This window comes from Colletotrichum navitas (genome assembly GCF_030913465.1).
Source record: "Colletotrichum navitas strain CBS 125086 chromosome Unknown LY79scaffold_124, whole genome shotgun sequence".
Taxonomy (NCBI): domain Eukaryota; kingdom Fungi; phylum Ascomycota; class Sordariomycetes; order Glomerellales; family Glomerellaceae; genus Colletotrichum; species Colletotrichum navitas.
Genome location: NW_026850670.1, coordinates 59,126 through 79,165, shown reverse-complemented (window position 1 = coordinate 79,165; position 20,040 = coordinate 59,126). Strand labels below are relative to the sequence as shown.

The window sequence follows — 20,040 nt, the reverse complement described above, 5'->3', positions numbered from 1 at the left end:
TGTTCCATCATTCTTGAAGTGATCCTTCTGTATGGCTATTTGGGTGGTTCAGGAACCGTTTGATTAGACCCTCCTCTGATGTATTCCCAAACCGCCACTATGGAATGGACAAGGTGCGTCTCTTTTTTGAAGCACTAGACCCGTCTCGTTGAACGAAGAAAGGTTGGCGCGAGAACAATGGCACAATTATTTTGATAAAACGTAACTTTGCGGGAAGAATGTATCTAGTAGAGCAACTGACGCACCGTGGGAACTACCGCAGCATTCTCAACTTCGTGCTTCTTCAAATTCTGTCCCAGAGGAGTCGTAATAGTTGACTTTCCAGGCCCCGGCACAGCGGTCACGCCACTGCGACCAAAATTCTCCGCAAGGGGCGAGATATTCTTTGGCCTGCCAGCAGACACTTGATGTGCTCACGTAGGATGGCTATTGTTTGTACCAAGTTTCCGTCCGTGATTGTAATTTCGTGACCATGCATATCCAACAAAAAGTGCAGCAAGAGTCAGTAAATCTGCTAGACATCAGTTCAGAAGCGGTGCCTACATGTCTTAACAAAAGATCCCCCGCTTGACCACGGCTAGAATTAGGATCCCAAAAGTGCTAGTCAGTCGGTCTTAAGCATTATACAAGTATAATATTGTTGCATGGTGAGTCTGCCATTCGGGCAACATACACCCGGGAAATGATAGGATTTTTCTTAACGGCCTTCCTGGTGTTTTCCGTGAACAGTGGGGCCAAGAACCAAACACTATTTGGAGAGGATCGGCGATGAGGGGGGAGTATGGCAGAAATGGCTCAGGATCTTGGACACGTAGACTACGATAGGACCTTGGTCCGCTATTAACTGGATAGATGGATCCCCAGATTGGCGCTAGATTGGAATCTTTCATTGGTCAGACTTCTGTTGTCCGGAAATAAGGTTACCAAACGACTGATACATCGTACCTCATTCGTCCAATGCCTCCGTTGAGATTCTCCATTCCCCATGGGGCAGAGTTACATGCTCGTTCCATTCTCCAAACGAGATCGTACACTATATGAATGCCCTATAGATTCTCCCCGGGGAATAAAATATTCCCCAGATCCCCCAGATCAAAAAACTCGCCGAATAAGCCGCAAGCGTGCTTAATTATCTACTCCACTCTCAACTATCAGGATGTCGGGTGACCACGCAGTCACCGAGCTAGGCGGCATGGCCCCAAAACAGAGCGTTTGGCGATACCTCCACGAAAATCCTTACATCTTTGGCCTTTCTGCGGTAAGTGCACTTCCTAATATTACTCTCAGATGAATACAAGAAGAGAAACACTGATTAGCATGGGCTTATGCAGTTTGCCAGCTTGGGTGGTTTTCTTTTCGGCTATGATCAGGGTGTTGTTTCCGGCGTGTTGACGATGGAGTCTTTCGCCGCCAGATTCCCCCGCATCGACACTGACAGCAGCTTTAAGGGCTGGTTTGTCTCTGCACTGCTTCTCTTTGCGTGGTTTGGGTCTTTGGTAAATGGCCCGATGGCCGACTTCCTTGGCAGAAAAGGCTCCATGCTATTGGCCGTTGCTATCTTCATCCTTGGATCTGCCTTCCAGACCGCCGCAAGCGACGTCCCACTGTTGTTTGCCGGTAAGTGAGGGAGAAATGGTGAGGTAACTCTGTGCCGTAGCTAATACAATAGCAGGTCGTGCCATTGCAGGCTTTGCCATTGGCATGTTGACAATGATTGTGCCCATGTACATATCAGAGCTGTCCACGCCCCATATCCGTGGCACTCTGGTCGTCATGCAGCAGCTCAGCATTACACTCGGCATTCTTGTCAGCTACTGGCTTGAGTATGGAACCCAGTACATTGGCGGACCTCGGTGTGATCCCGACATCCCGTACTCAGGCGGCACCCCGGAACTCCCCAAGTTCGACCCTTGGCACGATGTTGGTCCCAACGGGTGCACTGGTCAGTCTGATGCCTCGTGGCGTATTCCGTTCGGCCTCCAGATTGTTCCGGCTCTGATTTTGGGAATTGGCATGATGTTCTTCCCCGAGTCTCCGCGGTTCTTTCTCATGCGTCGTGAGGAGAACAAAGCCCTTGCCGCGTTGGCAAAGGTCCGCCGTGTTCACCCCGACACCGAATGTCTTCGCGCCGAGTACTTGGGTATCAAGGCCGAAGTACTCTTTGACGAATCAACCAACCGCGATAAATACCCCGGGAAGAAGGGAATCGCACTCTTCGCCGCGCAACATATCGCTCTGGTATCGTCTAGGCCTGACTTAAAGCGTCTAGCCATCGGATGCGGCGTCATGTTTTTTCAACAATTCATGGGCTGCAATGCTGTGATATATTATGCCCCGACAATGTTTTCTCAGCTTGGGCTCTCCGGAAAAACTTCAAGTCTTCTGGCGACGGGTGTGTACGGGATTGTGAACACGTTATCAACACTACCCGCCCTCTTCCTCATTGATAAAGTCGGGCGGCGCCCTCTTCTCTTGTGCGGCGCTGCCGGTACCTGTATCTCACTGGTAATCGTGGGTTCCATCATCGGAGGATATGGCGCCTCTATACAGTCGCACAAGTCCGCGGGCTGGGCCGGCATTGCCTTCATCTACATTTACGACATTAACTTTTCCTATTCGTTCGCGCCCATCGGCTGGGTCCTCCCATCGGAGATTTTCAATCTCGGCAACCGCTCGAAAGCCATGGCAATCACGACCAGTGCAACCTGGATGTGCAACTTCATCATCGGCCTTGTGACACCAGACATGCTCGAAACCATTGGCTTCGGCACCTATCTCTTCTTCGCCGCTTTTTGCGCCCTCGCCTTTGTCATGACGTACTTCTTCGTTCCCGAGACTCGTGGCAAGAGCCTAGAAGAGATGGACCTGGTGTTTGGCGACACGGCAGCCCATGCGGAGAAGGCAAGGCTTATGACGATTGCGGCTTCTGTGGGCCTCACTGACGTGCTGCCTGCCGAGAAGATTGAGCACAGCAAGGAGAATTATGAAACAGTAGAACACCGGTCTTGAAAACGTTCGAACGATGCGCAAGCTTTACACCAGCTTTGAACCAAGCCTGTATAGGACTTTGTATCGATTCATGAGTCAAACCCAAGTCAGGAAATGCGGTCTCGCCCTTGTCATGCAGCTACCTATCTTCAAAAAAGGGATCCGGTCAGGCTTGGCCAATCGGACACTTAATCAAGAAAATTCATTTATTTCTTCCCAGTGCATATACCTCACCTTACTGCTTTAGTTGCAGTTCTTAAGCAGCGTGGGGGAAATCCGGGGGACAAATTAGTAGTGGAGGTTCAACTGTCTGCGGAGTAAAGATTGGTCTGTCGTTGTTTAGAAAGCCAATCACTGCCATATGATGTAGTTCCCATTATCAAGTGAGTCGAAAGCGATCCCTACAGGCTCTGTTAGCAAAATGTGGTTGAATTAAGGGTTCGGGTAGCAGCTGCAGGGATCCTGACACTGAGATGGGCCGATGATGAGACGGATAAATGGGCCGAAGGCGTCAAAGCTCCGTAGCAAAATGATGGGTTTTAACAGACGGTAGAAAACCTGAAAGAGCCATCAAACCAACTCTACTCGTTAATCCCTCGAAATACATCTGTGCTGATGTCAAAGCTGATGCTGTTGCTAGATAAGAGCAACGCACCAGTCAGGGGCTTGTATGGTCTGACGATGTGTCGTTGCGGATCATGAATGAGGACCTCAAACATCTGCAGTAACATAACGTGCATGGTCTCGGCCCATCTAACAGAGAGACGTCATCCCATATCGACCCATAAACAGCTATCTATGAAACGCATGAATCTCAAGTGCCAGAACTGTGGCACCATGATGAGCTAGCCGCCCATGACGTCTAGGCCACATCCTGGATTAAAAGTTTGCCATTGCCGTCAATTTCTCGTCGCTTTCCCTCAAGTCTCTTCCGTCCATAATTGCAAACTACCGCTACATGCCTTCAAACCAGAAGCCAGCACCATGAGCCAGAAATCCGGTTCAAACGGCAGCCTAGGCAACTCCAGTAACCCTCGCCCGGGCCAGTCTCCCTTTCCTCCATCCAATGCATTAGTCCGACAAACAACGCAAGGCTCCCAGCGGAGCAAGGACACCCAGCAAAGCCAATCGTACTCGAGTTCATACAGCAACAACTTCAATCGTAACACTGCCAGGTACAGCACCGGAAGAACTGAAGAAAGCTCTCGTTATAGCCAAGAAAGCATAGACCCTCCCGATCGGTCACAATCGCCTCCGCTTCGGCGGAAACAAGGAGAGAACGACAACAGAAAGAACTGGGAAGAAAGCATATATGGGTTGTACGGAGACATCAAAACGCCCAGAGAACCGCCGCCACTGCCAATACCACCACCACAGCCTCAGCAAGAGCAGCCACGGCGCCGAAACCAAGAACCAGAACCAGAAGAGGACGAGGGAAATAATTCGTTTGATGAGGAAGTTCCACGGCGTACAATCCCGCAATCGGAACGGCAAAGACCCCGCTACAGCCGCCCCCGCCAGAGTTCCAGGCCGGAGCGACCGGAACCGAGGCGCCGAGCCTCCCGCCAAGATCGACAGCAAAACGAGCAGCAAGGAGAACAAAATGACGACGCCAACTATCGGCGCGTGCATGTCAACATTGATATCGGCGGTGGTGGTGAAGGGCGCTCGTGGTCCTGGAGTACTAATGGGCGTGGAGGACCCAATATCAACTTCGGAACTCCCTTCGCAGATACAGGTTTTCCGTTTGGCGGTCGGAATAACAACGGCGGCAGACTGCCTGTGAATATCCCTTTCGGTGGCGGACTTCCCATCAACCTCCCCTTTGGTTTGTAATAGAACAAGGCCAAGTCAACTTTTTGTACACCTGCATCATAATTATTGAGCGATATCAGCAAATATTAGGGAAGCTTACTTCATGATGACGTTAATGCGAGGCTCAGTCTGCTTCGCTAAGGAGTTTGTATCATCACTCAGGGCAAGAAGTCCTAAGAATGGTTTCCCCAAGTAACGTCATAATCAGCTTGAGCATCTTTTGTAAGCGTTAATGAAGGGTAAGGATCTCTACAATTGAACAACATGACGGAAATCGCTAAAGACCGTCTCTGCCCAGTCACCTCGATGGTTTGCGTCATCTTTCGTACATACTGCCAGAGACCCAATATGGGAAGAATTTTAGCCGAATTATGTACATACAAATGAGTTCATGGCCGTAGTGTATGCCTTAATTAAGGTTATTCCCATGATGAAGATCCCTCTACAGCTCCTTGGAGCTAAAGCTTGAAAGCTCGTGTTCTTCGACGCAGTCTTGAACGCTATATCGACCTCCTAAGCATCGTGCAAGCATAACAGCAAGTTGTTTTCACCCACCAAAACTCAATGCCCTTTCGAGCTCGTGCACTTACAGTAACGTACACGAGGTAAAAATCAAACTCGATCTCACTGATGACTAAGTTTCGGGTTCAGATAGTACTCCTCGCCTAGCAGTAGACAGTGTCGTCCACAAAGCCGGCGTACATGTCAACACAAGGCTGCTTTATTTAGCAATCTCACTCTCTGTGAAAGACTCTCGAGGACATTATCTCTCCCTTTTTTCGTTTTTCTTTTTTTCGTGGAGTCAACCAATCTGTTCATTTTAACTGTCAGTGATGAGTCAGGGCAGAGCAGCCCTGCCTACTTTTATTCATTATTGGATTCAGACAGTTGACAATGGCTGGAGTGCATTCTCTACATCGTTCGAACTGCTTGTCGCTATGATGCCGACTCGACCTGGACGATAATAAATCTCGTATCTTGAAGAAGTGCCGTTCGTGGATAAAGCTTCAACGGCATTCAGTGGTAGCAAGTGGAATCATGAGTACACAGGAGCAATTGTGTCTCCTCGGACCTCGTTTCTCTCTTCATAGATTCTCGAGGATCACCGAGTTTGATCCTTCCATATTACCTCCGCAATTGCTCCGATTCACATTCCTTCTGATGGACTCTTCGTTCTCTTCCATGAATAGTCGCCCTCTTGTAGAGAATCTGCTCGAAAAATCTGCTGAGACAAGAAACGCCGTTTTGTGACAATGTGGGCCGCCAAAAGGAGTTGTTCATCCGAGAACGAATCCAGCCACCGGGTGGCCTTGGATCCTTCATGTCCACTCTCCTTCCGACAAGACCTAATAAACACGCCCAGCCTACTGCGCGAACCAGAACCAATCAGACATTGACAGCTGTCTCAGCTCAATTCTCTTCAAGTCCGCGAATTATTTTTTCGTGGCTGCCTTACAAGGCATACTCACATAGAGGACCTATCCATCACGGGGAAGAGGCAGTGGAGGGAACCTCTCGGAGTCGGAGGAAAAGGTCCGTAGGCTATGGGGGCCTCTGAGAGCAGCACCGACGCTCTGGCGGGTCTACCGAATGTTAAACACATCAAAAAAGTAGACCATACTAATGAACTGCTGAAGTCGAGGCACAGCGTTGTGCGATTTGACACGGCTACGACTACATGCTAAGAATAGGCCTCATGAGACGGCGGGCGGACCCAAACCCCCGAAAAGGCATTATACCCTGAGAATCCTCATGTAGCAAGGGTCTACCTCCTTCATGGCAGGTCAGAGAAAAAGGTGTTGTAGTGGTGGGCTGTGTCGCGAACGGCAACGTAGAGATGACAGCTGGCGGTTGTAGCGCACCGGGACATTTGGTCCGGCACCGAGGCGAAGATCGTCGTTGTCGTCCCAAGTTTGATGAAGTCAAAGCTGTTCATACTGAACGCCTGATGAGACGGATTATCATATATCAGGTACTTGTCTAACCAGATGGGATAATGAGTTAAATTGTTCGTTTCGCGAAAATGTGCCTCTAGTTATGATTATTGACATTTCGTGAAATGGAAGGATCTACCTATCTAAAAGATTTTCTTAAGTCTATTGTCGCTGCTACTATCAAATCATCGATCAAAGCTTATATCTCAACGTAGCCTCAAGGTTATTATTGTTTTCAGCTACATGAACATGCAAATATGCTACTTTATATGATTTGAATCCGCATTGGATAAGTTCATAAATCATAATGAACAGAAGACCTGGTACAAATCAGTCTCCTTCGCCCATCCAAGAACATGCGGAATGGCCCACAGCTATGTTTGAGCAGTTACCTGAATTTTGTGGTGTTTTTTATTTGCCTCAGAAGAACCTTGGCTTCCTCTGTCTACCGTGTCTCCAAGCCCGCATCCTACAATCGGCCTACAACACTTGAGTGCTGGCAGACCCAGAGCATTACACAAAACTCATCCTACGGACATTCCCGAAACACTTGTAATGAAACAGAATATAACTCAGTGTTTGAAAGTGCTGTCGCTAATAAGTGGGGGGAAGACAGCAGCAGATAGAAGGCACAATAAGAGTGGCAGATGCGTATATAAGGGAGACAACTACGATCATGGTGAGCCAATTGAAAACTTGCATTGATACATCTTTTTGAGCCTTCTCTACGACGATAAAGGTTTGATATCATTCAGTCTTTGCGGCATATTGTTGCTTCAACACGTAATCATCAGACCAAATGACTCACTTGGTCAACGGCAATCCACCGTCAGAGGCCTGGCATATTCCACCGTCTTTGACGAGGTGACTCACCTACGCAGGCTACTGAGCGGCATCGGAAATCCATTTGCCGACCCGATTAAATAAAGTTGACAACTATCACGAGTCCACGACCTGATAGGTTCACAGCTAGACACCTCAATCTCACTGTCATCGCCGCCACGCCCTTGTAGATAGGGTTTCCACAATCTCCATCATGAGAAGCGATGACGGCGATGCTGTCACCATACATAGTAACGTGTCGTCGGACCTGCATCTCCCCGTCGCAGCACCGCCTCGAAGGTACGACACACATGCCCCTAGACACCACCTCGTAATCGTAACAACCGCGTCCGCAATGACGATTGCGGCCCACGGACTCGCCACGCAAGGATGCGGGACCGATACTAAGATACGAAATACGAGGCGGTCCCTCTCAATGTTGCACAAGTACACGATAACAAGGCGGGACTCATATGTGTACTCCTATGAAAGTAAAGCCATGACCAGAGAGATACGAAATTTCTATAAGTAGAGATGTGGAGAACGATGGGATCAAGGTCGAGACGGTTCTAGAGGGCCTAGAACAGGCTCGCATAGGAAGGGTCAGATGATATTGCCATGTAACCTTTTTCGGACCTCGGACTATGGGCTGGGATCTTGAGGTTATCTTGGCGGCAAAAAAAAAAAAAAACGTGACCATCGAGGCCGTGGCGTGGCTGGCGAGTCCATTAGCATGGTTCCTGTGATGCCGAGGTGCTAAGTGTCTATGCCACTATTCACAAGGGTCAGGCTGGGCTTAAACTCCACTGCTCCCGGAAGGCTCCGTTGTCGCATTGTATGGGATGTAAGGGGTACAAGACATGTAGAAAATACACACAAAGTACAAAAATTGGCGGTTTGATTGGTGTCGGAGGTGAGGCAGGTTCGTAAGTCCCACCCTGTCTAAGACCAGTCCAGTATAGGAATTCCTGAGCAAGCTAGACTCTGCCTAGCATTTGGATGTGGCAACCTATTTGATACGGTTGCAGTACATACCTAGTAGATTGGAGTTTCAGAGGAGTCGAAGAATGTAGGTTACCCATGCATGGCTTGAACCACTCGTCAGCAGTCTGTCGAGGGGTGAGATTGGACGAGGACAGGCGAACGATTCGCATCGTTAGTTGGTCGTCGAAACAAACTCACTACCCCTCCCCTGTGGCGAGTGTGAATTCTGCTCGGCCTGAGACTGCTGAACCACAGAGGTCACTTCGCATTCGCGGGCATGACGAACCCCGCGCGCGCCGTGGCCGACGTGGAAGTCAGTCCCCACACGACCCCCCTACGTCATGGAATCTTCGCGAAATTTCGCTGCAGCTCATGCCACCCTACTTCGTCCCGCAAAACAGCACTCGTCGAACAAACAAGAGGGTTGTATCAGAATTGGCGCCATTGATGAGAGACGGGCAATATCACATGTCGTCAATCATCCTGGGCCGGTTGCACGGCCGCCAGGCCACCCAAGTGGGGCCCTGCAGCACTCACTTGGGAATAGTCCGAATGCCCTCAAACCGTCGACCGCGGGAACCAACGCGGCCACTGTGCGTGGCAGCGGCAAGAGGGGAGGGGATTCGTAGGCGCAACATGGGGCCTGTCAAATTTTGCTGCCGTAAGTCACTCCAAAGGGTGAAACGATCGTCTGCCACCGCAGCCGCGTCTGGCCGATCTGACAGGGGCGCTTAGTTCTTGTCGTGCACGGCAAAAAGGGAAAAAAAAAAAAAAAAAAAAAAGCCATCGAGTCGTGCGCAGAGCCTGAAAGCATGTTGACCTGTGCAAGTCATTCGCATCTCGAGAAAGTAATGTTGCATCGGAGCCAGCTCCGCCATCCGATCCGAGCCGATGCCTGGCATGTTGAGAACCCTAGACCTAGTTTCCTGCTGGAGAGTACAACATAACGAAGAGGTTGCCGTCGGGTCGAGAACCTCTTGATCGGGCATCACTGGTCGAGACTTGGAGCGGCCATTGCCGTTGAATTGTCTCATTGTCGTGGCCGGACAGATAAGGTGGATGTTGATACGGGATTGAGAGCGTCGTATTCAAGCGTGGGCGCACCATTCACATTTTGTAGGCGGGGTTTCTCGTGAATTGGACCCTGAACAAACGAGGATATGGGTCGCAGTAAAACTACTTTTTCCCTATAGCACGACTCGGGCCGAGCGCCAGCTGGTTCTCCACCGACCTGGCCAGGTTGGGTTCGGCCAGAATCTGACAAAGATTGGCACCCAGCGCAAGCTGGGATGTCAAAAACTCAATCTCGTTGGGCGTCGACAGTGGATAGTCCGAAGCGTCGCAATGAGATGCGGGCACCCGCTGCAATGACGTGAGATGATTGTAGTGTATGAAGCGAATTGCATGCAGAGGTATTTCTCCAGGCTAGCAATGAACCAGAAGCTGGTTTATTTTCGTCTGACGGTCACGAAAGCGAGCGTGCTGTCACCTCAGACTTTGTGTTTCTGACCTATCCGTTCATTTGGGACCGCCGGAATCCCTTCCGACCTTGCTTGCTAAATCTGATTTGGTGTCCGTTTCAGAACAACCCAAGGCAATGATGTGCGCTAGACCCTTTATTTTCTTCTTCTTCTTTTTTACCACCTCCCCTGTATGGGGTCTGGATGGCTAACGCAAGGCGAACCTAGTGGGCAGCGTCAGCTATTCGCCACACAGACTTTTGGTGGTTCCATCCCCCACCACTCCCAGGGCCGCGATCGAGCTACTAAGTGAGGGCGGGTGGCTATCCGAGTGCGACAGTACTTGAGCAGACGTGGCTCGTCGACCTGCAGACGGTTCTGCATATTCGACGAGAGTTGATCGAGGCAGCGCGATCCCAGATGCGGGGTTATGGTCGGGGGGTTCGATGGCATACCTTCTGAACCAGGCTGTTGCTGCTGCATGGCTGCAATGACCACTTGGCGCCAGCTCTCTCAGGCGCAGCAGCTAGGACATGTTCGAATTGGTGGAGAGTGAAAGGGTCATTAGCATCTCTCGCACTTTGGCGTGAAGCCAGACTCCCATGAGGGTATTTCCATGATATTACGGTTCTTCTAGGAGTCTTCTACATGTATTGTGTTGAATATCATGCATCATGCTTATACCCCGTTTTTCCCCAACTGCGTTAGAGAATTATTATGTAGCTATGCGACCCGAAGAAGGACCGCCTTGGATACGTACCTCATTCCAGGGTCTTGCTTTTTGACATGGTTAGCCCAGGCATAGGTATGTCACTTTCTCGAAACGACCAGAAGCCCCGGATGCCGTGTGGACTAATGTCGGCGCCTCGTTCGATGTTGACGAGTCTTGTTCGCGTTCCAAGCGAGGGGCACATGGCAAGGCCCCTACTTTGGCAGGCAAAGTCAACAGACCCCAGTCATGGAATTGATCTCCTGGAAGCGGCGTCGGGCTGAATGAAGCTTATGGAACGATTGGACGCCGTCCAATCGTGGCCATTTGTGTGGTCTGATAACCATGGAAAATGTTGTCCTCATTAGCACTGATAGGAAAGCCCCTATGGCGGCAGCACCGTTTTCTAAAGAAGCCCATTCCTCCCCCCGAAAAGTGAGTCTATGACGTGTACTCTGTAGTTCGAGCGACAGTTCGGCCTGTGGCAGCAGCAGCAGCAGCAGGGGATCCCCTGACTAACAGTGTACTTACCAGCTCTAACCCGATACTTGTAGGCATCCCGAACATCCGCCCACGCTCCTGCTGCAGCTAACGACAGTACGGCCGGGGGGCGGAAAGTCCAGACCCCGACACGAACCTCGAGTTCCATGCGCGGTCTACCGCCTCAACAAGTCAGAATGAAGCTAAAGCCGGCGAAGAGAGAGGTGCCTGTTGTGAGGGCAGACAGGCCGACCGACCAACCCCGTCGAGCCGTTGGTCTAGTGTAAGGAAAAGCCTTCGTGCTATGTTAAAGCATGCAAGGAGAGCAAGGTAATAATGAATGAGGGAAGGGCCACGTGTAGGCACAGTAGATATCTACCTAGGCGGGGGGAGGGGGGGGAAAGTGTACGAGTACAGACGTACCCAGATTGGGCCGTTGCGTTTCCTTACCACCCATTGTACTTACCTGCTATGTTCTTGCTCGTTGGTGCCAACGGAAGGACGGGACAAGGACTGTGTTGAAATGGGGGGTTGCTTGAATGGTCGGGAACTACGGCTATAGTGAAGGGATTGTGGCTTAGTTCAGTGTTGCGCCTGTCTCTGTCTCGCCTGCCTCTAGGTATACGGATACTTGTTCTCGCCGTTGTGGGTTCCACTGAGAGAAGGAAAGAGAGAGACAAGAAAAAGGTGGGTCCCGCCGGGTAGCACCTCACAACGACGGAGACCAGCCAGTGCTCCATGCGGCCCCATAAGCGCTGCCTTGCCGCTCGGGCCTATCACAGGGGTGGCGAGGAGCTTTTGCTCCGGCAAGGCCCAGGAAACCCAGAACTGCTTGGGATGCTGGCTTGGAGACATGTCCCCATTCGACCCTTTTTTTTTTTTTTTTTCGCGTCTCCTTCTCTGCACTACTTTGTACTTACCTGACCCGGCCATGGGCCCGACCTGGGGATACCGATGGGGAATAAGGGTGCCACGCCCGGAAGCCGCATTGTACAGAGTACATTTTTCCTCATGGAGGGAGGGGGATTTACGGTGGAAGAAGGGGAAAAAAAAATTGAATGGGATATGGGACGCACCAAAATGTCTTTTCCCAGACAGACAAATCAAAATTGTCGAGCATGATTAGACTCTGCCTCGCCTCATCCGCTCCATTCCGCTGCCGCGTTGTTGCCCTGCCCTTCCTCTTCCATCGGTTATCCCTTTAACCTTTCTGCCCCTTCCCCCTTCTCTCTTCACTTCACAAGACAAATTCCCGCCCCTCGTCGCCTTCTTCCCGTTTCCTCCCCCCCCCTAAATCTTTCTTCCCGTCAAGCCTGCCGCCGCCGCAGCCTCTTCCAGATTCGCCCCTCCCCACCCTAGACTCACGTACGTACTCTACAGCGTCCCGTCTGCGCCGACCAACCAAAGAGAACCTCCGGCACCCTCGTCCAAAACGTTCTCTGTCGTCGTTAAAAACGCTCCGGCCTGGCAAGGGGTCCCTGCGGAACCCCCCCGTGTGGCAATCCCCTAGAACTTTGTCTCCTTATTGGATGAGAGACTCACACGTTGGGGGGCAGCAGCCACAGCTGCTGTTTATATCAGCCACACCTGGGCCGCCGGTTTGACGCCAACTCTCAACAGGCCCTGGTGGTTCCTCCGCCTACTGTCAGCTCCCAACGCTGCTTCGACCCGGAAGAAACATTTCCATGTTGCCCTCTTCAAGATCAACTTCCTCATCATCACTCTTCGCACGCTGTCCGAGAGGCTCAAACTCCCTTTCATTCGGCTTTCATGTGTGTTGAGCACAAAACTGTCTGCCCAGTCTGTCGAAGACTATACCTCGTCTATGTCGCATTTTGTCACGCATACCATCCTCCCCTTTTGGATTGCCCGCAGGGTCTTATAGTTCAGCCAATGCAGATGCTAGATGGTCGATGTCCCAGTCCTGTCTGTCCAAACAGCCGCATTGGGGGCTGCGCGGTCATCTAGACAGATGCCTCGGCGAGAGAAAAAGCTTGGCTCTAGGTCCCCAGAGATAGAACGGTAAATACTACAGCAACCAACAAGAAAAGAAGAAAAAAAAAAAGACCGTGTCGACTGACTCATTCATAGCTTCTGACCATTGTTGTCAACCTCTACCACCTGGTCGATGCCTTCGTATGGCGGAATGTCCACATTGTACTTTTCAGCAATGCCCGGCGATACGAATCTGCTCCCAAGGTCAGCCAACAGAATTTCCTTATACCTCGGGGAGGAGGATCATCTGGAATTCCAAGCCATCCATACCTTCCGCCGATGAAATGGCGCCCCTTGAAATGCTTAACCAACGGCTTGGGCGCCGTCAGGCTGACGAGTACTGCAGGTTGGAAAGAGCTGCCAGGGCCAGACGGAGGCGGGCCACCCTCGATGTCCCATGACGAAGGAGCGTCAACCGATGTCACAGGCAACTTTGTTTCTTCGAGTGCCCTGATCACTGCAGGGAACGGCTCGCGAACTTCGCCAGAGAAACTGAATCCTGATACCACAATGTTAGGCGCGAAATCACGAAACCAGCGGCAGTGGAAGCAAACCGAAGATGGCGTCTACGATATGATCCGTTGACTTGAGAGCCGCCGTGAAATCGTCGACAAATGGAACGTTCAGATCTACCAACTGCTGCGCCAGTCGCTAAAGAGGAAACGATCAGCGAAAAGCGTCGAGCCCACGCCAGTCCCCCGAATGGAAGGAAAAGGGGTTCATTGCAACATTTGCAACTGATATGCGCGAACCGAGACGCTACCGCTTTCTTGGGAGGATGACCATAGAGTTGTGCGCTTGCATAGCATGGCGTGGGAGGACGACACAAAGCATCAGCAATCTTTGGGGGTGATACAATGAAAACTTGAAGACGAGGAGTCGCTGATAGATATGGTATGTAATGCAAGCACTCCCCATGTATAATCGCGCCGAACGAATCGATCGAGATAGACAAGAGCAAATGAATCCTCACTCACTTGGTATAATTCGTTCTTGCTTCTCTTGGGGTAGTAAACAGTCGGATTGTAGCCATAGTGACGAAGATGCCGGGCGGCAACCAATCCGTCGCCCCCTGCAGCTAGGTGAGCTTTACGTTGTACTCTCGGCAGGGACCCAGGCCTACCGTTGTTTCCAGGTCCACAGGCAATCAGGACATTCACGCCCCGGCTAGGTGGGTGAACACGGTAGACTACATCAGATGTCAATTTCATCTGCCATGGCGCTCTGGGTCGACGTCAATAATACCGGCTTGAGAAACGGATAGACCGGCAAGTTCCATCAGCTGGTCAATAGAAAAGGCACCAGTACTCATCAAGTCCTTATCGAGGGCCGCAGCCGCCTTTGCACCAAGAGTCTACACCCAGCGATCAGTATTTTTTTGCCTTTTTCAGGTCCTCGGCAGCACTCACTCTGAGAGCCATATCGGAGGAAAGTTAGCTTCGTGATGACTTCGTTTGTGTTGATTTGGGATTGGCAGGTGACGTTAAGGTAATGAGTTGAAGTCTGCCGACCACTTCAGGAGAAGGGTGGAAGAAGACGGAAGGGACGTGCGACGGGCTGACATCACTCCGCATCCGAGTTTACAAGTGGCACGCACGGTCAGCGACGAACCACGCGACGGCAGGAACGGCCGCCGGCTCGGCAATCACTGAGAGGGGGCCCGCACGGTACATACAGTGCATGATGCCATACTGAATTTACAATGTATACTGTACCGTCAAGGCGGTTTGTTTTACCCTTACTCCCTAACTTTGGGGTCAGGTGACTACATTGATGATACCATTTTTTGCAGGCCACTATTCAGGATTACGCGAATTAATTATGCTACAGATATCCCTGGGTATATGAAAGACAATTGTTCAAACTCTTCAGGGCAGCAGCGCCAGGTTCGCGTAAGGGTATCTACCGGTAATCACTGAGACAGCGATTAGCCATCTTGCCCAAACCCCCATAGCATTGCTCACAAGACATGGGCAAAGAGGTACAAGCGGACAGAGACCTATCAGCGGACTGGGCTGTATGCATTTCGCCTTTATCTGATACGTGCATAGCATGTGCTTAAGCAAGTACTCCGTGTGCCTCTTCTAGATCCCTGGATAAGCTAAATGCCGACAGGCCATACTATACTTTGACTCCTCTTGAAAAGAGATCCTGGTCAGTCAGTATTTGCGGAGGTCCTACATCTTGGCGCTCAGAAGGTGAGGCCCGATAATCAAGATTAATTCAGTTGAAGCAAAACTAATTGCAATGGCCATGTACCTGAACCGAGAATGCGAGGGGAACGTCCGTCGATAAGATCAGTGTACCACGTGGAATTGATATAATTTACCTTTTCGGATAATATTTGATGTCACGATGCGATATAAGGCGTTAATTGCTGCCCGCAATTAACGGCGTCGTTTTTAGCGCGACCTTTGAGTTATTGATATATCGCAACGAAACGGGCAAGCTCGGGATCCTTGAGAGACCCAGCTATGGTAATATTCCACTGTCTTGGCGAACCAGGTCGAAACGAAGACGTCTTCGTGGATTGCCGCTGGAAGAAAGATTTGTAGCACCGATCACATAAAGTCCACTTCTTCAACCGCGTAATGATGCCCTTTGAAATCCTTGAAATCCACGTCTCTCGCGGGAAATGCAGTGGTATCAAGCATTGCCTCAACCATCCCGTTCTTCCCACCCCACGTGGACTCGACAAAGGCGCGTATCATGTCGGTGCCGTTCAGCAGCGTACTCGATGTCCAGAGCTTCCCATCATGAGCCCAGCGCGTCTCGACCCAGTTGACGACTGGCACCTTCTTCCTCATCAAAGTGACCATGGGACGAGGGCAGGTGGCCGTCTTGCCGGCGAGGATTCCCGCCTCCAGAAGGGGCATCATGCCACCGCAGATGGTGAGGAAGGCGCTGCACTCACCCCAGACCTTGCGGATGAAGGCAAGCTCAGCTTCGCTGGTCTTGTAATCGGCGTCATGGGCACCCATGAGAGCGATGTCAAGCGGGGGGCAAGACTCGAACGAATCCTGTTCGTTTTATCAACGTAGGCCCCGCGCTAACATCCCCGGGTCCCTTTTCTTCACTTACAGTGGGCTGAATCACGGCAGCGCTCCTCATCCTGGCGGGCTTGCCGTCCTCGGTAATCCAGTGTAGCTCTACGTCGAAAGCGTCTTTCCACATCTCCCTGGGGAAATTCAGCATCTGACACATAGCCTTGTCTGTCATAGCGAAGAACTCAAAGGGAGCGACGTCGAGCATTTCCGTGACACTGTAATTAGTTCAATTATCAGCAAACCTCATTGAAGGGGGGGTGGGTGGACATGGTCAGTCACAAACCCTTTGGTCAAAATGACGCCAGCACGAATTGCGCGGCCTGGTTCTCTAAGGTTGAAAGACATAGCTCTGGAGATCTTCTCTAAAATTGTCAAGTGATGGGAATGGTGAAGATGGCAGGAGCTGTTTGGATACCGGACTGTGATAGATCAGAGACGAGTCGTGTGGGCATCTGGGAAGGCGTATTTATAGCTCGGATCCAATGGTTGTCACGATAAGTACTATAGTAGCTACTTCTCTTGCAGGCCAACATTGTGGTTTGTCGTTGGCGCAGGCCCGCCTGTACAGCAACGTGCTGGGACGACACGACGGGAGTTAGATCCGAGTGGGTCCGGAACTTATGCCTAGCCCCGGCGTCAGCATGCACACGTCCACGGAAGCCCGACGAGCCGCGAGAGAGAAGATCCGAGCTTAGAGAACATCAAATGCCTTAGCTAGGCTTGGGAGGTCGAGCGCAGTCGCTCTGGGGTTATTGGTTTCCGGGGGTGAGCGGAATTTACGCGGACTCGGCGTCGACAACGAGGTCGCCTTTGGCCGACGCAGGCAGGAAACTGCAGGGACTATTAGCTTGGCGTATCTTGGATGCGCAAGAGCGAGCCACGATAGACGCAATCATCTAGCTGTTTATCAAGAATAAGGGCAATCTGCATGTCTCCGAATGTCCGCCTCTCTATAGGAACGAGGAATATCAAAAACCTAGCCGTTGACCGGCGAACACATAATAATCACCGCAAATCCGCCCGAACCTCCTCAACAAACTCGCCACACCCCTTACCTATTCTCATATAATAGAGCAAACCGTCTTCCGAAGGAGAGACCCCGTGCGACAGGCTTCGGTTCCTTCAATCCCGCGGCGGAGTCAAAACTCCCAAGAGACCATCTCGTTTCTGAATGACCCAAGTCCTCGTTGTCCTTCCCTTGCATACGGATTCTTAGCGCATCGGGGGCCTTCTTCTTCCGGTGCTCGGTGCGAGCAATGGCAGCGACAGCCATCAGCAGCAGAAGAGCGACGACAACGGCAACAGCCACGGTTGCACAGTTGTACCCCGACGGGCCTGCACTTTCGGGCTGTGTCTCTTCCGGAAGTGACGAGGTAGGCTGGAAAGATCAGGCTGGCGTTCTTAGAGGGTGAGTGGCACTGCATGGAAACATACGTTTGGAACTGGAGATGCCCGCTCGGAGAGGGGGTTATGACCGATATACATGGTTTAGGACGACCGGGACGTTGCTCTGGGGGGAACTGCGATGGGCTCGGTCATTAGAGGCCATGATAGAGTCCAAGGGGCTCTTCATATACGAAGCAACATGAGATGCAAATTTCGTTGAGCACTCGGCCGGGACTTCCGCAGATCGACCAGAGGAGGCGACACCCTCCAAAAAGCGCAGATGGGACATAGTCCGAGTCTGGCATAAGCAGCCGCAATATGACTTGCATACACAGGGCGTCACATCACCAACACAATAAGTTGTATTTCAGAAGATCTCGGCGAACCTGATCCCAGTAATACCCTCCGTTGCTTCCACTGCTTCTAGGAAGCAAACATTTGCTTATGGCCCAACAAGAGCAGTCGTCTGTCGGCTGCCATGTCTCGCCCAAACAGCCACAGATGGCATCGATCAGGCTGGATTGTAAGTGCCAAGACGAGGCATCGAATTAGACTCACAAGACTTGCAGTCAGTCCGGTCCGTGGTGTCACGACGCGTCCCACAAGTCTGGGCGGCCGCTCAGTTTCGGGATATCGAGTTTTGCTGTTGGAAGGCAAGGGGCGCCACCGACTGGTGGTGGGCCGCGTGGTAGATTCCATGAGCTAATCAGATTAGACCAGCTGGCGTGAAATCTCACTGCATTCTGAGCCAAGCATACGGCTAACGAGGCATAGGCTACATTGGGTACCCCCTCCACTCTTCTATAGGTCGTATAAGCATTCTTGGCAAGCACGTCGTTGTGTGGTGTTGCAACATGTCGTTTCGATCACGAAATGGCGACGGCTGTTCCGAATGGTGATCAGAAGATACGGATCTGCGCGCAAGAAAAAAGACAGAGCAGGGTGATTCCACCAACGAGAATGGTCAACATATGGCAATGCTGACATCAGATCAGTGAAGTTTCTGCCGCGGGTTGTTTCCCATAAGGCTGCCATCGAATTTGTGAGAAAACGACGCGCTGACCGCCTCACCTCCATGTAGCGGCCAGCCAGGCTGGATAAAGAGCAGCCTGGTTTGACCGTCTACGCGCGCAACGACGCGGCGGCGGTGAAGGAAGTCAGACATGCCGATGAAGTAATGGATGCATATATATCTAGGAGGTTGGCAAGACAGTGAACCAAGAAGAAATAAGAGCTCGCATGATCCGGCTAAGTCAAGTGAGCGACTAGATATAGGACGAGGAAAGAGCTGACGTTTATGACGTGGCTATTCTTGCCCTGCCAAATTATGAAATCAAGGCGAGCAAGAGCCCCGGTGCGCACCTACGCCGAAGCTCAACCGAGATTCCCGCGCGGCGGGACATGGCCCGTGCACCAGAACCCGCTCCGGGGCCCGTAAGTATGAGTAGGTAGGTAAACAACGTGGGAGCAAGACAAGCGTCTCGAGCCTCCCAACGAACAAAAACAAAGGTTCATCATCCTACAACCGACAGGAGACACACGTCGCGCACTTCTCAGCAAAACCCAACGAGACTCCCCGCCAAAGACGTCGACGGAGCAAAACCCCTCCCTCCCATCAACCACCATCCGCCCATCCGACCGGCCGACTGGCGGGGTTTTCTACCAGATCCCCACGATCGGGACGGGGACACACCATTGACCTACAAAAACACCCAAAGTAAACAAAGGACAGAAAAAAACAATAACAACAACAGCGGCTGCCACCGCGCAAACACGCACCACTTACCACGCACGACGACCACAACACGCATCGCGCATCACAAACCATAGACCATGGCCCAAAACGCCGCCACCTACGCAGACTGCGTCGCCTCCCTCCGCTCCTCCCTCAACTTCCTCGAGTCCTCCGTCGCGACCCTCGACGCCGGCGTCTCGGACCTCCCGCGGTTGTCCTCCGTCCTCCGCCCGACGCGCCACTTCGAGCTCATCCCGCAGCCGACCCTCGCCGCCGCCGAGGCCTCGCTCCGCGACGAGATCGGCCCCCAGATCGCCCTGCTCCTCGACCGCGCCGAGGCCCAGATCGCCCGTCGCGAGAGGCGCATCGAGACGCTGCAGGCCCGCTGCGAGCTGCTGCAGGGCCGGCTGGCGCAGCCCGAGGGGGACGACGGGTATGGCGGCGCGGGGAAGAAGGGTAAGAGCAAGGGCCTGGGTCGGGGTGCGGGGACCAAGAGGCCGCTGGGTGGAGAGAGCGCGTTGCGCGCGAGAGCTGTGCGGCAGCGGAGGGAAGGACTGGAGTACAGCGTCGAGAGGCTCGAGTTGGAGGTCCTGACCAAGGAGAGGGAGCTGAGGAAAAGGTTGGACAAGGCATGAGTGATGACTGCACACCGGTCGGGAGACGGGAGTCAAGGAATTGGCGCGAG

General features: G+C 52.0%; 9 protein-coding genes across 9 annotated transcripts; 5 read left to right on the top strand and 4 right to left on the bottom strand.

Annotated features, from left to right (window-relative positions):
* Positions 1-1,036: 1,036 nt before the first annotated feature.
* LY79DRAFT_663522 (general substrate transporter) lies at positions 1,037-3,009 on the top strand (the record flags this gene model as incomplete). Its single annotated transcript, XM_060562842.1, has 3 exons — positions 1,037-1,258; positions 1,332-1,617; positions 1,658-3,009. Exons 1-3 carry the CDS (start codon positions 1,157-1,159, stop codon positions 3,007-3,009), a joined length of 1,740 nt encoding a protein of 579 aa, XP_060407962.1. The 5' UTR covers positions 1,037-1,156.
* An 826-nt stretch (positions 3,010-3,835) lies between these two features.
* On the top strand, positions 3,836-5,120 carry LY79DRAFT_571357 (uncharacterized protein). The gene has a single exon (XM_060559234.1). It carries the CDS (start codon positions 3,844-3,846, stop codon positions 4,822-4,824), a length of 981 nt encoding a protein of 326 aa, XP_060407961.1. The 5' UTR covers positions 3,836-3,843; the 3' UTR covers positions 4,825-5,120.
* A 1,691-nt stretch (positions 5,121-6,811) lies between these two features.
* On the top strand, positions 6,812-7,438 carry LY79DRAFT_571353 (uncharacterized protein). The gene has a single exon (XM_060559233.1). The coding sequence runs from the start codon at positions 7,094-7,096 to the stop codon at positions 7,361-7,363; it is 270 nt and encodes an 89-aa protein (XP_060407960.1). The 5' UTR covers positions 6,812-7,093; the 3' UTR covers positions 7,364-7,438.
* Positions 7,439-8,466: 1,028 nt separating this feature from the next.
* LY79DRAFT_571347 (uncharacterized protein) lies at positions 8,467-9,325 on the top strand. Its single transcript, XM_060559232.1, has one exon. It carries the CDS (start codon positions 8,640-8,642, stop codon positions 9,276-9,278), a length of 639 nt encoding a protein of 212 aa, XP_060407959.1. The 5' UTR covers positions 8,467-8,639; the 3' UTR covers positions 9,279-9,325.
* A 1,468-nt stretch (positions 9,326-10,793) lies between these two features.
* On the bottom strand, positions 10,794-12,195 carry LY79DRAFT_584532 (uncharacterized protein; the record flags this gene model as incomplete). The annotated part of the gene is made up of 4 exons (XM_060560411.1): positions 10,794-11,002; positions 11,244-11,368; positions 11,659-11,748; positions 12,113-12,195. The coding sequence occupies 4 exons, from the start codon at positions 12,193-12,195 to the stop codon at positions 10,794-10,796; spliced, it is 507 nt and encodes a 168-aa protein (XP_060407958.1).
* A 996-nt stretch (positions 12,196-13,191) lies between these two features.
* Positions 13,192-14,751, bottom strand: LY79DRAFT_571328 (YjeF N-terminal domain-containing protein). Its single transcript, XM_060559231.1, has 4 exons — positions 14,165-14,751; positions 13,742-13,838; positions 13,458-13,686; positions 13,192-13,380 (listed from the first exon to the last, which is right to left on the bottom strand). The coding sequence occupies exons 1-4, from the start codon at positions 14,396-14,398 to the stop codon at positions 13,278-13,280; spliced, it is 663 nt and encodes a 220-aa protein (XP_060407957.1). The 5' UTR covers positions 14,399-14,751; the 3' UTR covers positions 13,192-13,277.
* A 997-nt stretch (positions 14,752-15,748) lies between these two features.
* On the bottom strand, positions 15,749-16,579 carry LY79DRAFT_674471 (class I glutamine amidotransferase-like protein; the record flags this gene model as incomplete). The annotated part of the gene is made up of 3 exons (XM_060564311.1): positions 15,749-16,207; positions 16,269-16,449; positions 16,518-16,579. The coding sequence occupies 3 exons, from the start codon at positions 16,577-16,579 to the stop codon at positions 15,749-15,751; spliced, it is 702 nt and encodes a 233-aa protein (XP_060407956.1).
* Positions 16,580-17,285: 706 nt separating this feature from the next.
* On the bottom strand, positions 17,286-17,507 carry LY79DRAFT_594730 (uncharacterized protein; the record flags this gene model as incomplete). Its single annotated transcript, XM_060561723.1, has 1 exon — positions 17,286-17,507. One exon carries the CDS (start codon positions 17,505-17,507, stop codon positions 17,286-17,288), a length of 222 nt encoding a protein of 73 aa, XP_060407955.1.
* A 1,946-nt stretch (positions 17,508-19,453) lies between these two features.
* On the top strand, positions 19,454-19,990 carry LY79DRAFT_594729 (DASH complex subunit Spc19; the record flags this gene model as incomplete). The annotated part of the gene is made up of 1 exon (XM_060561722.1): positions 19,454-19,990. One exon carries the CDS (start codon positions 19,454-19,456, stop codon positions 19,988-19,990), a length of 537 nt encoding a protein of 178 aa, XP_060407954.1.
* Between the last annotated feature and the right edge of the window lie 50 nt (positions 19,991-20,040).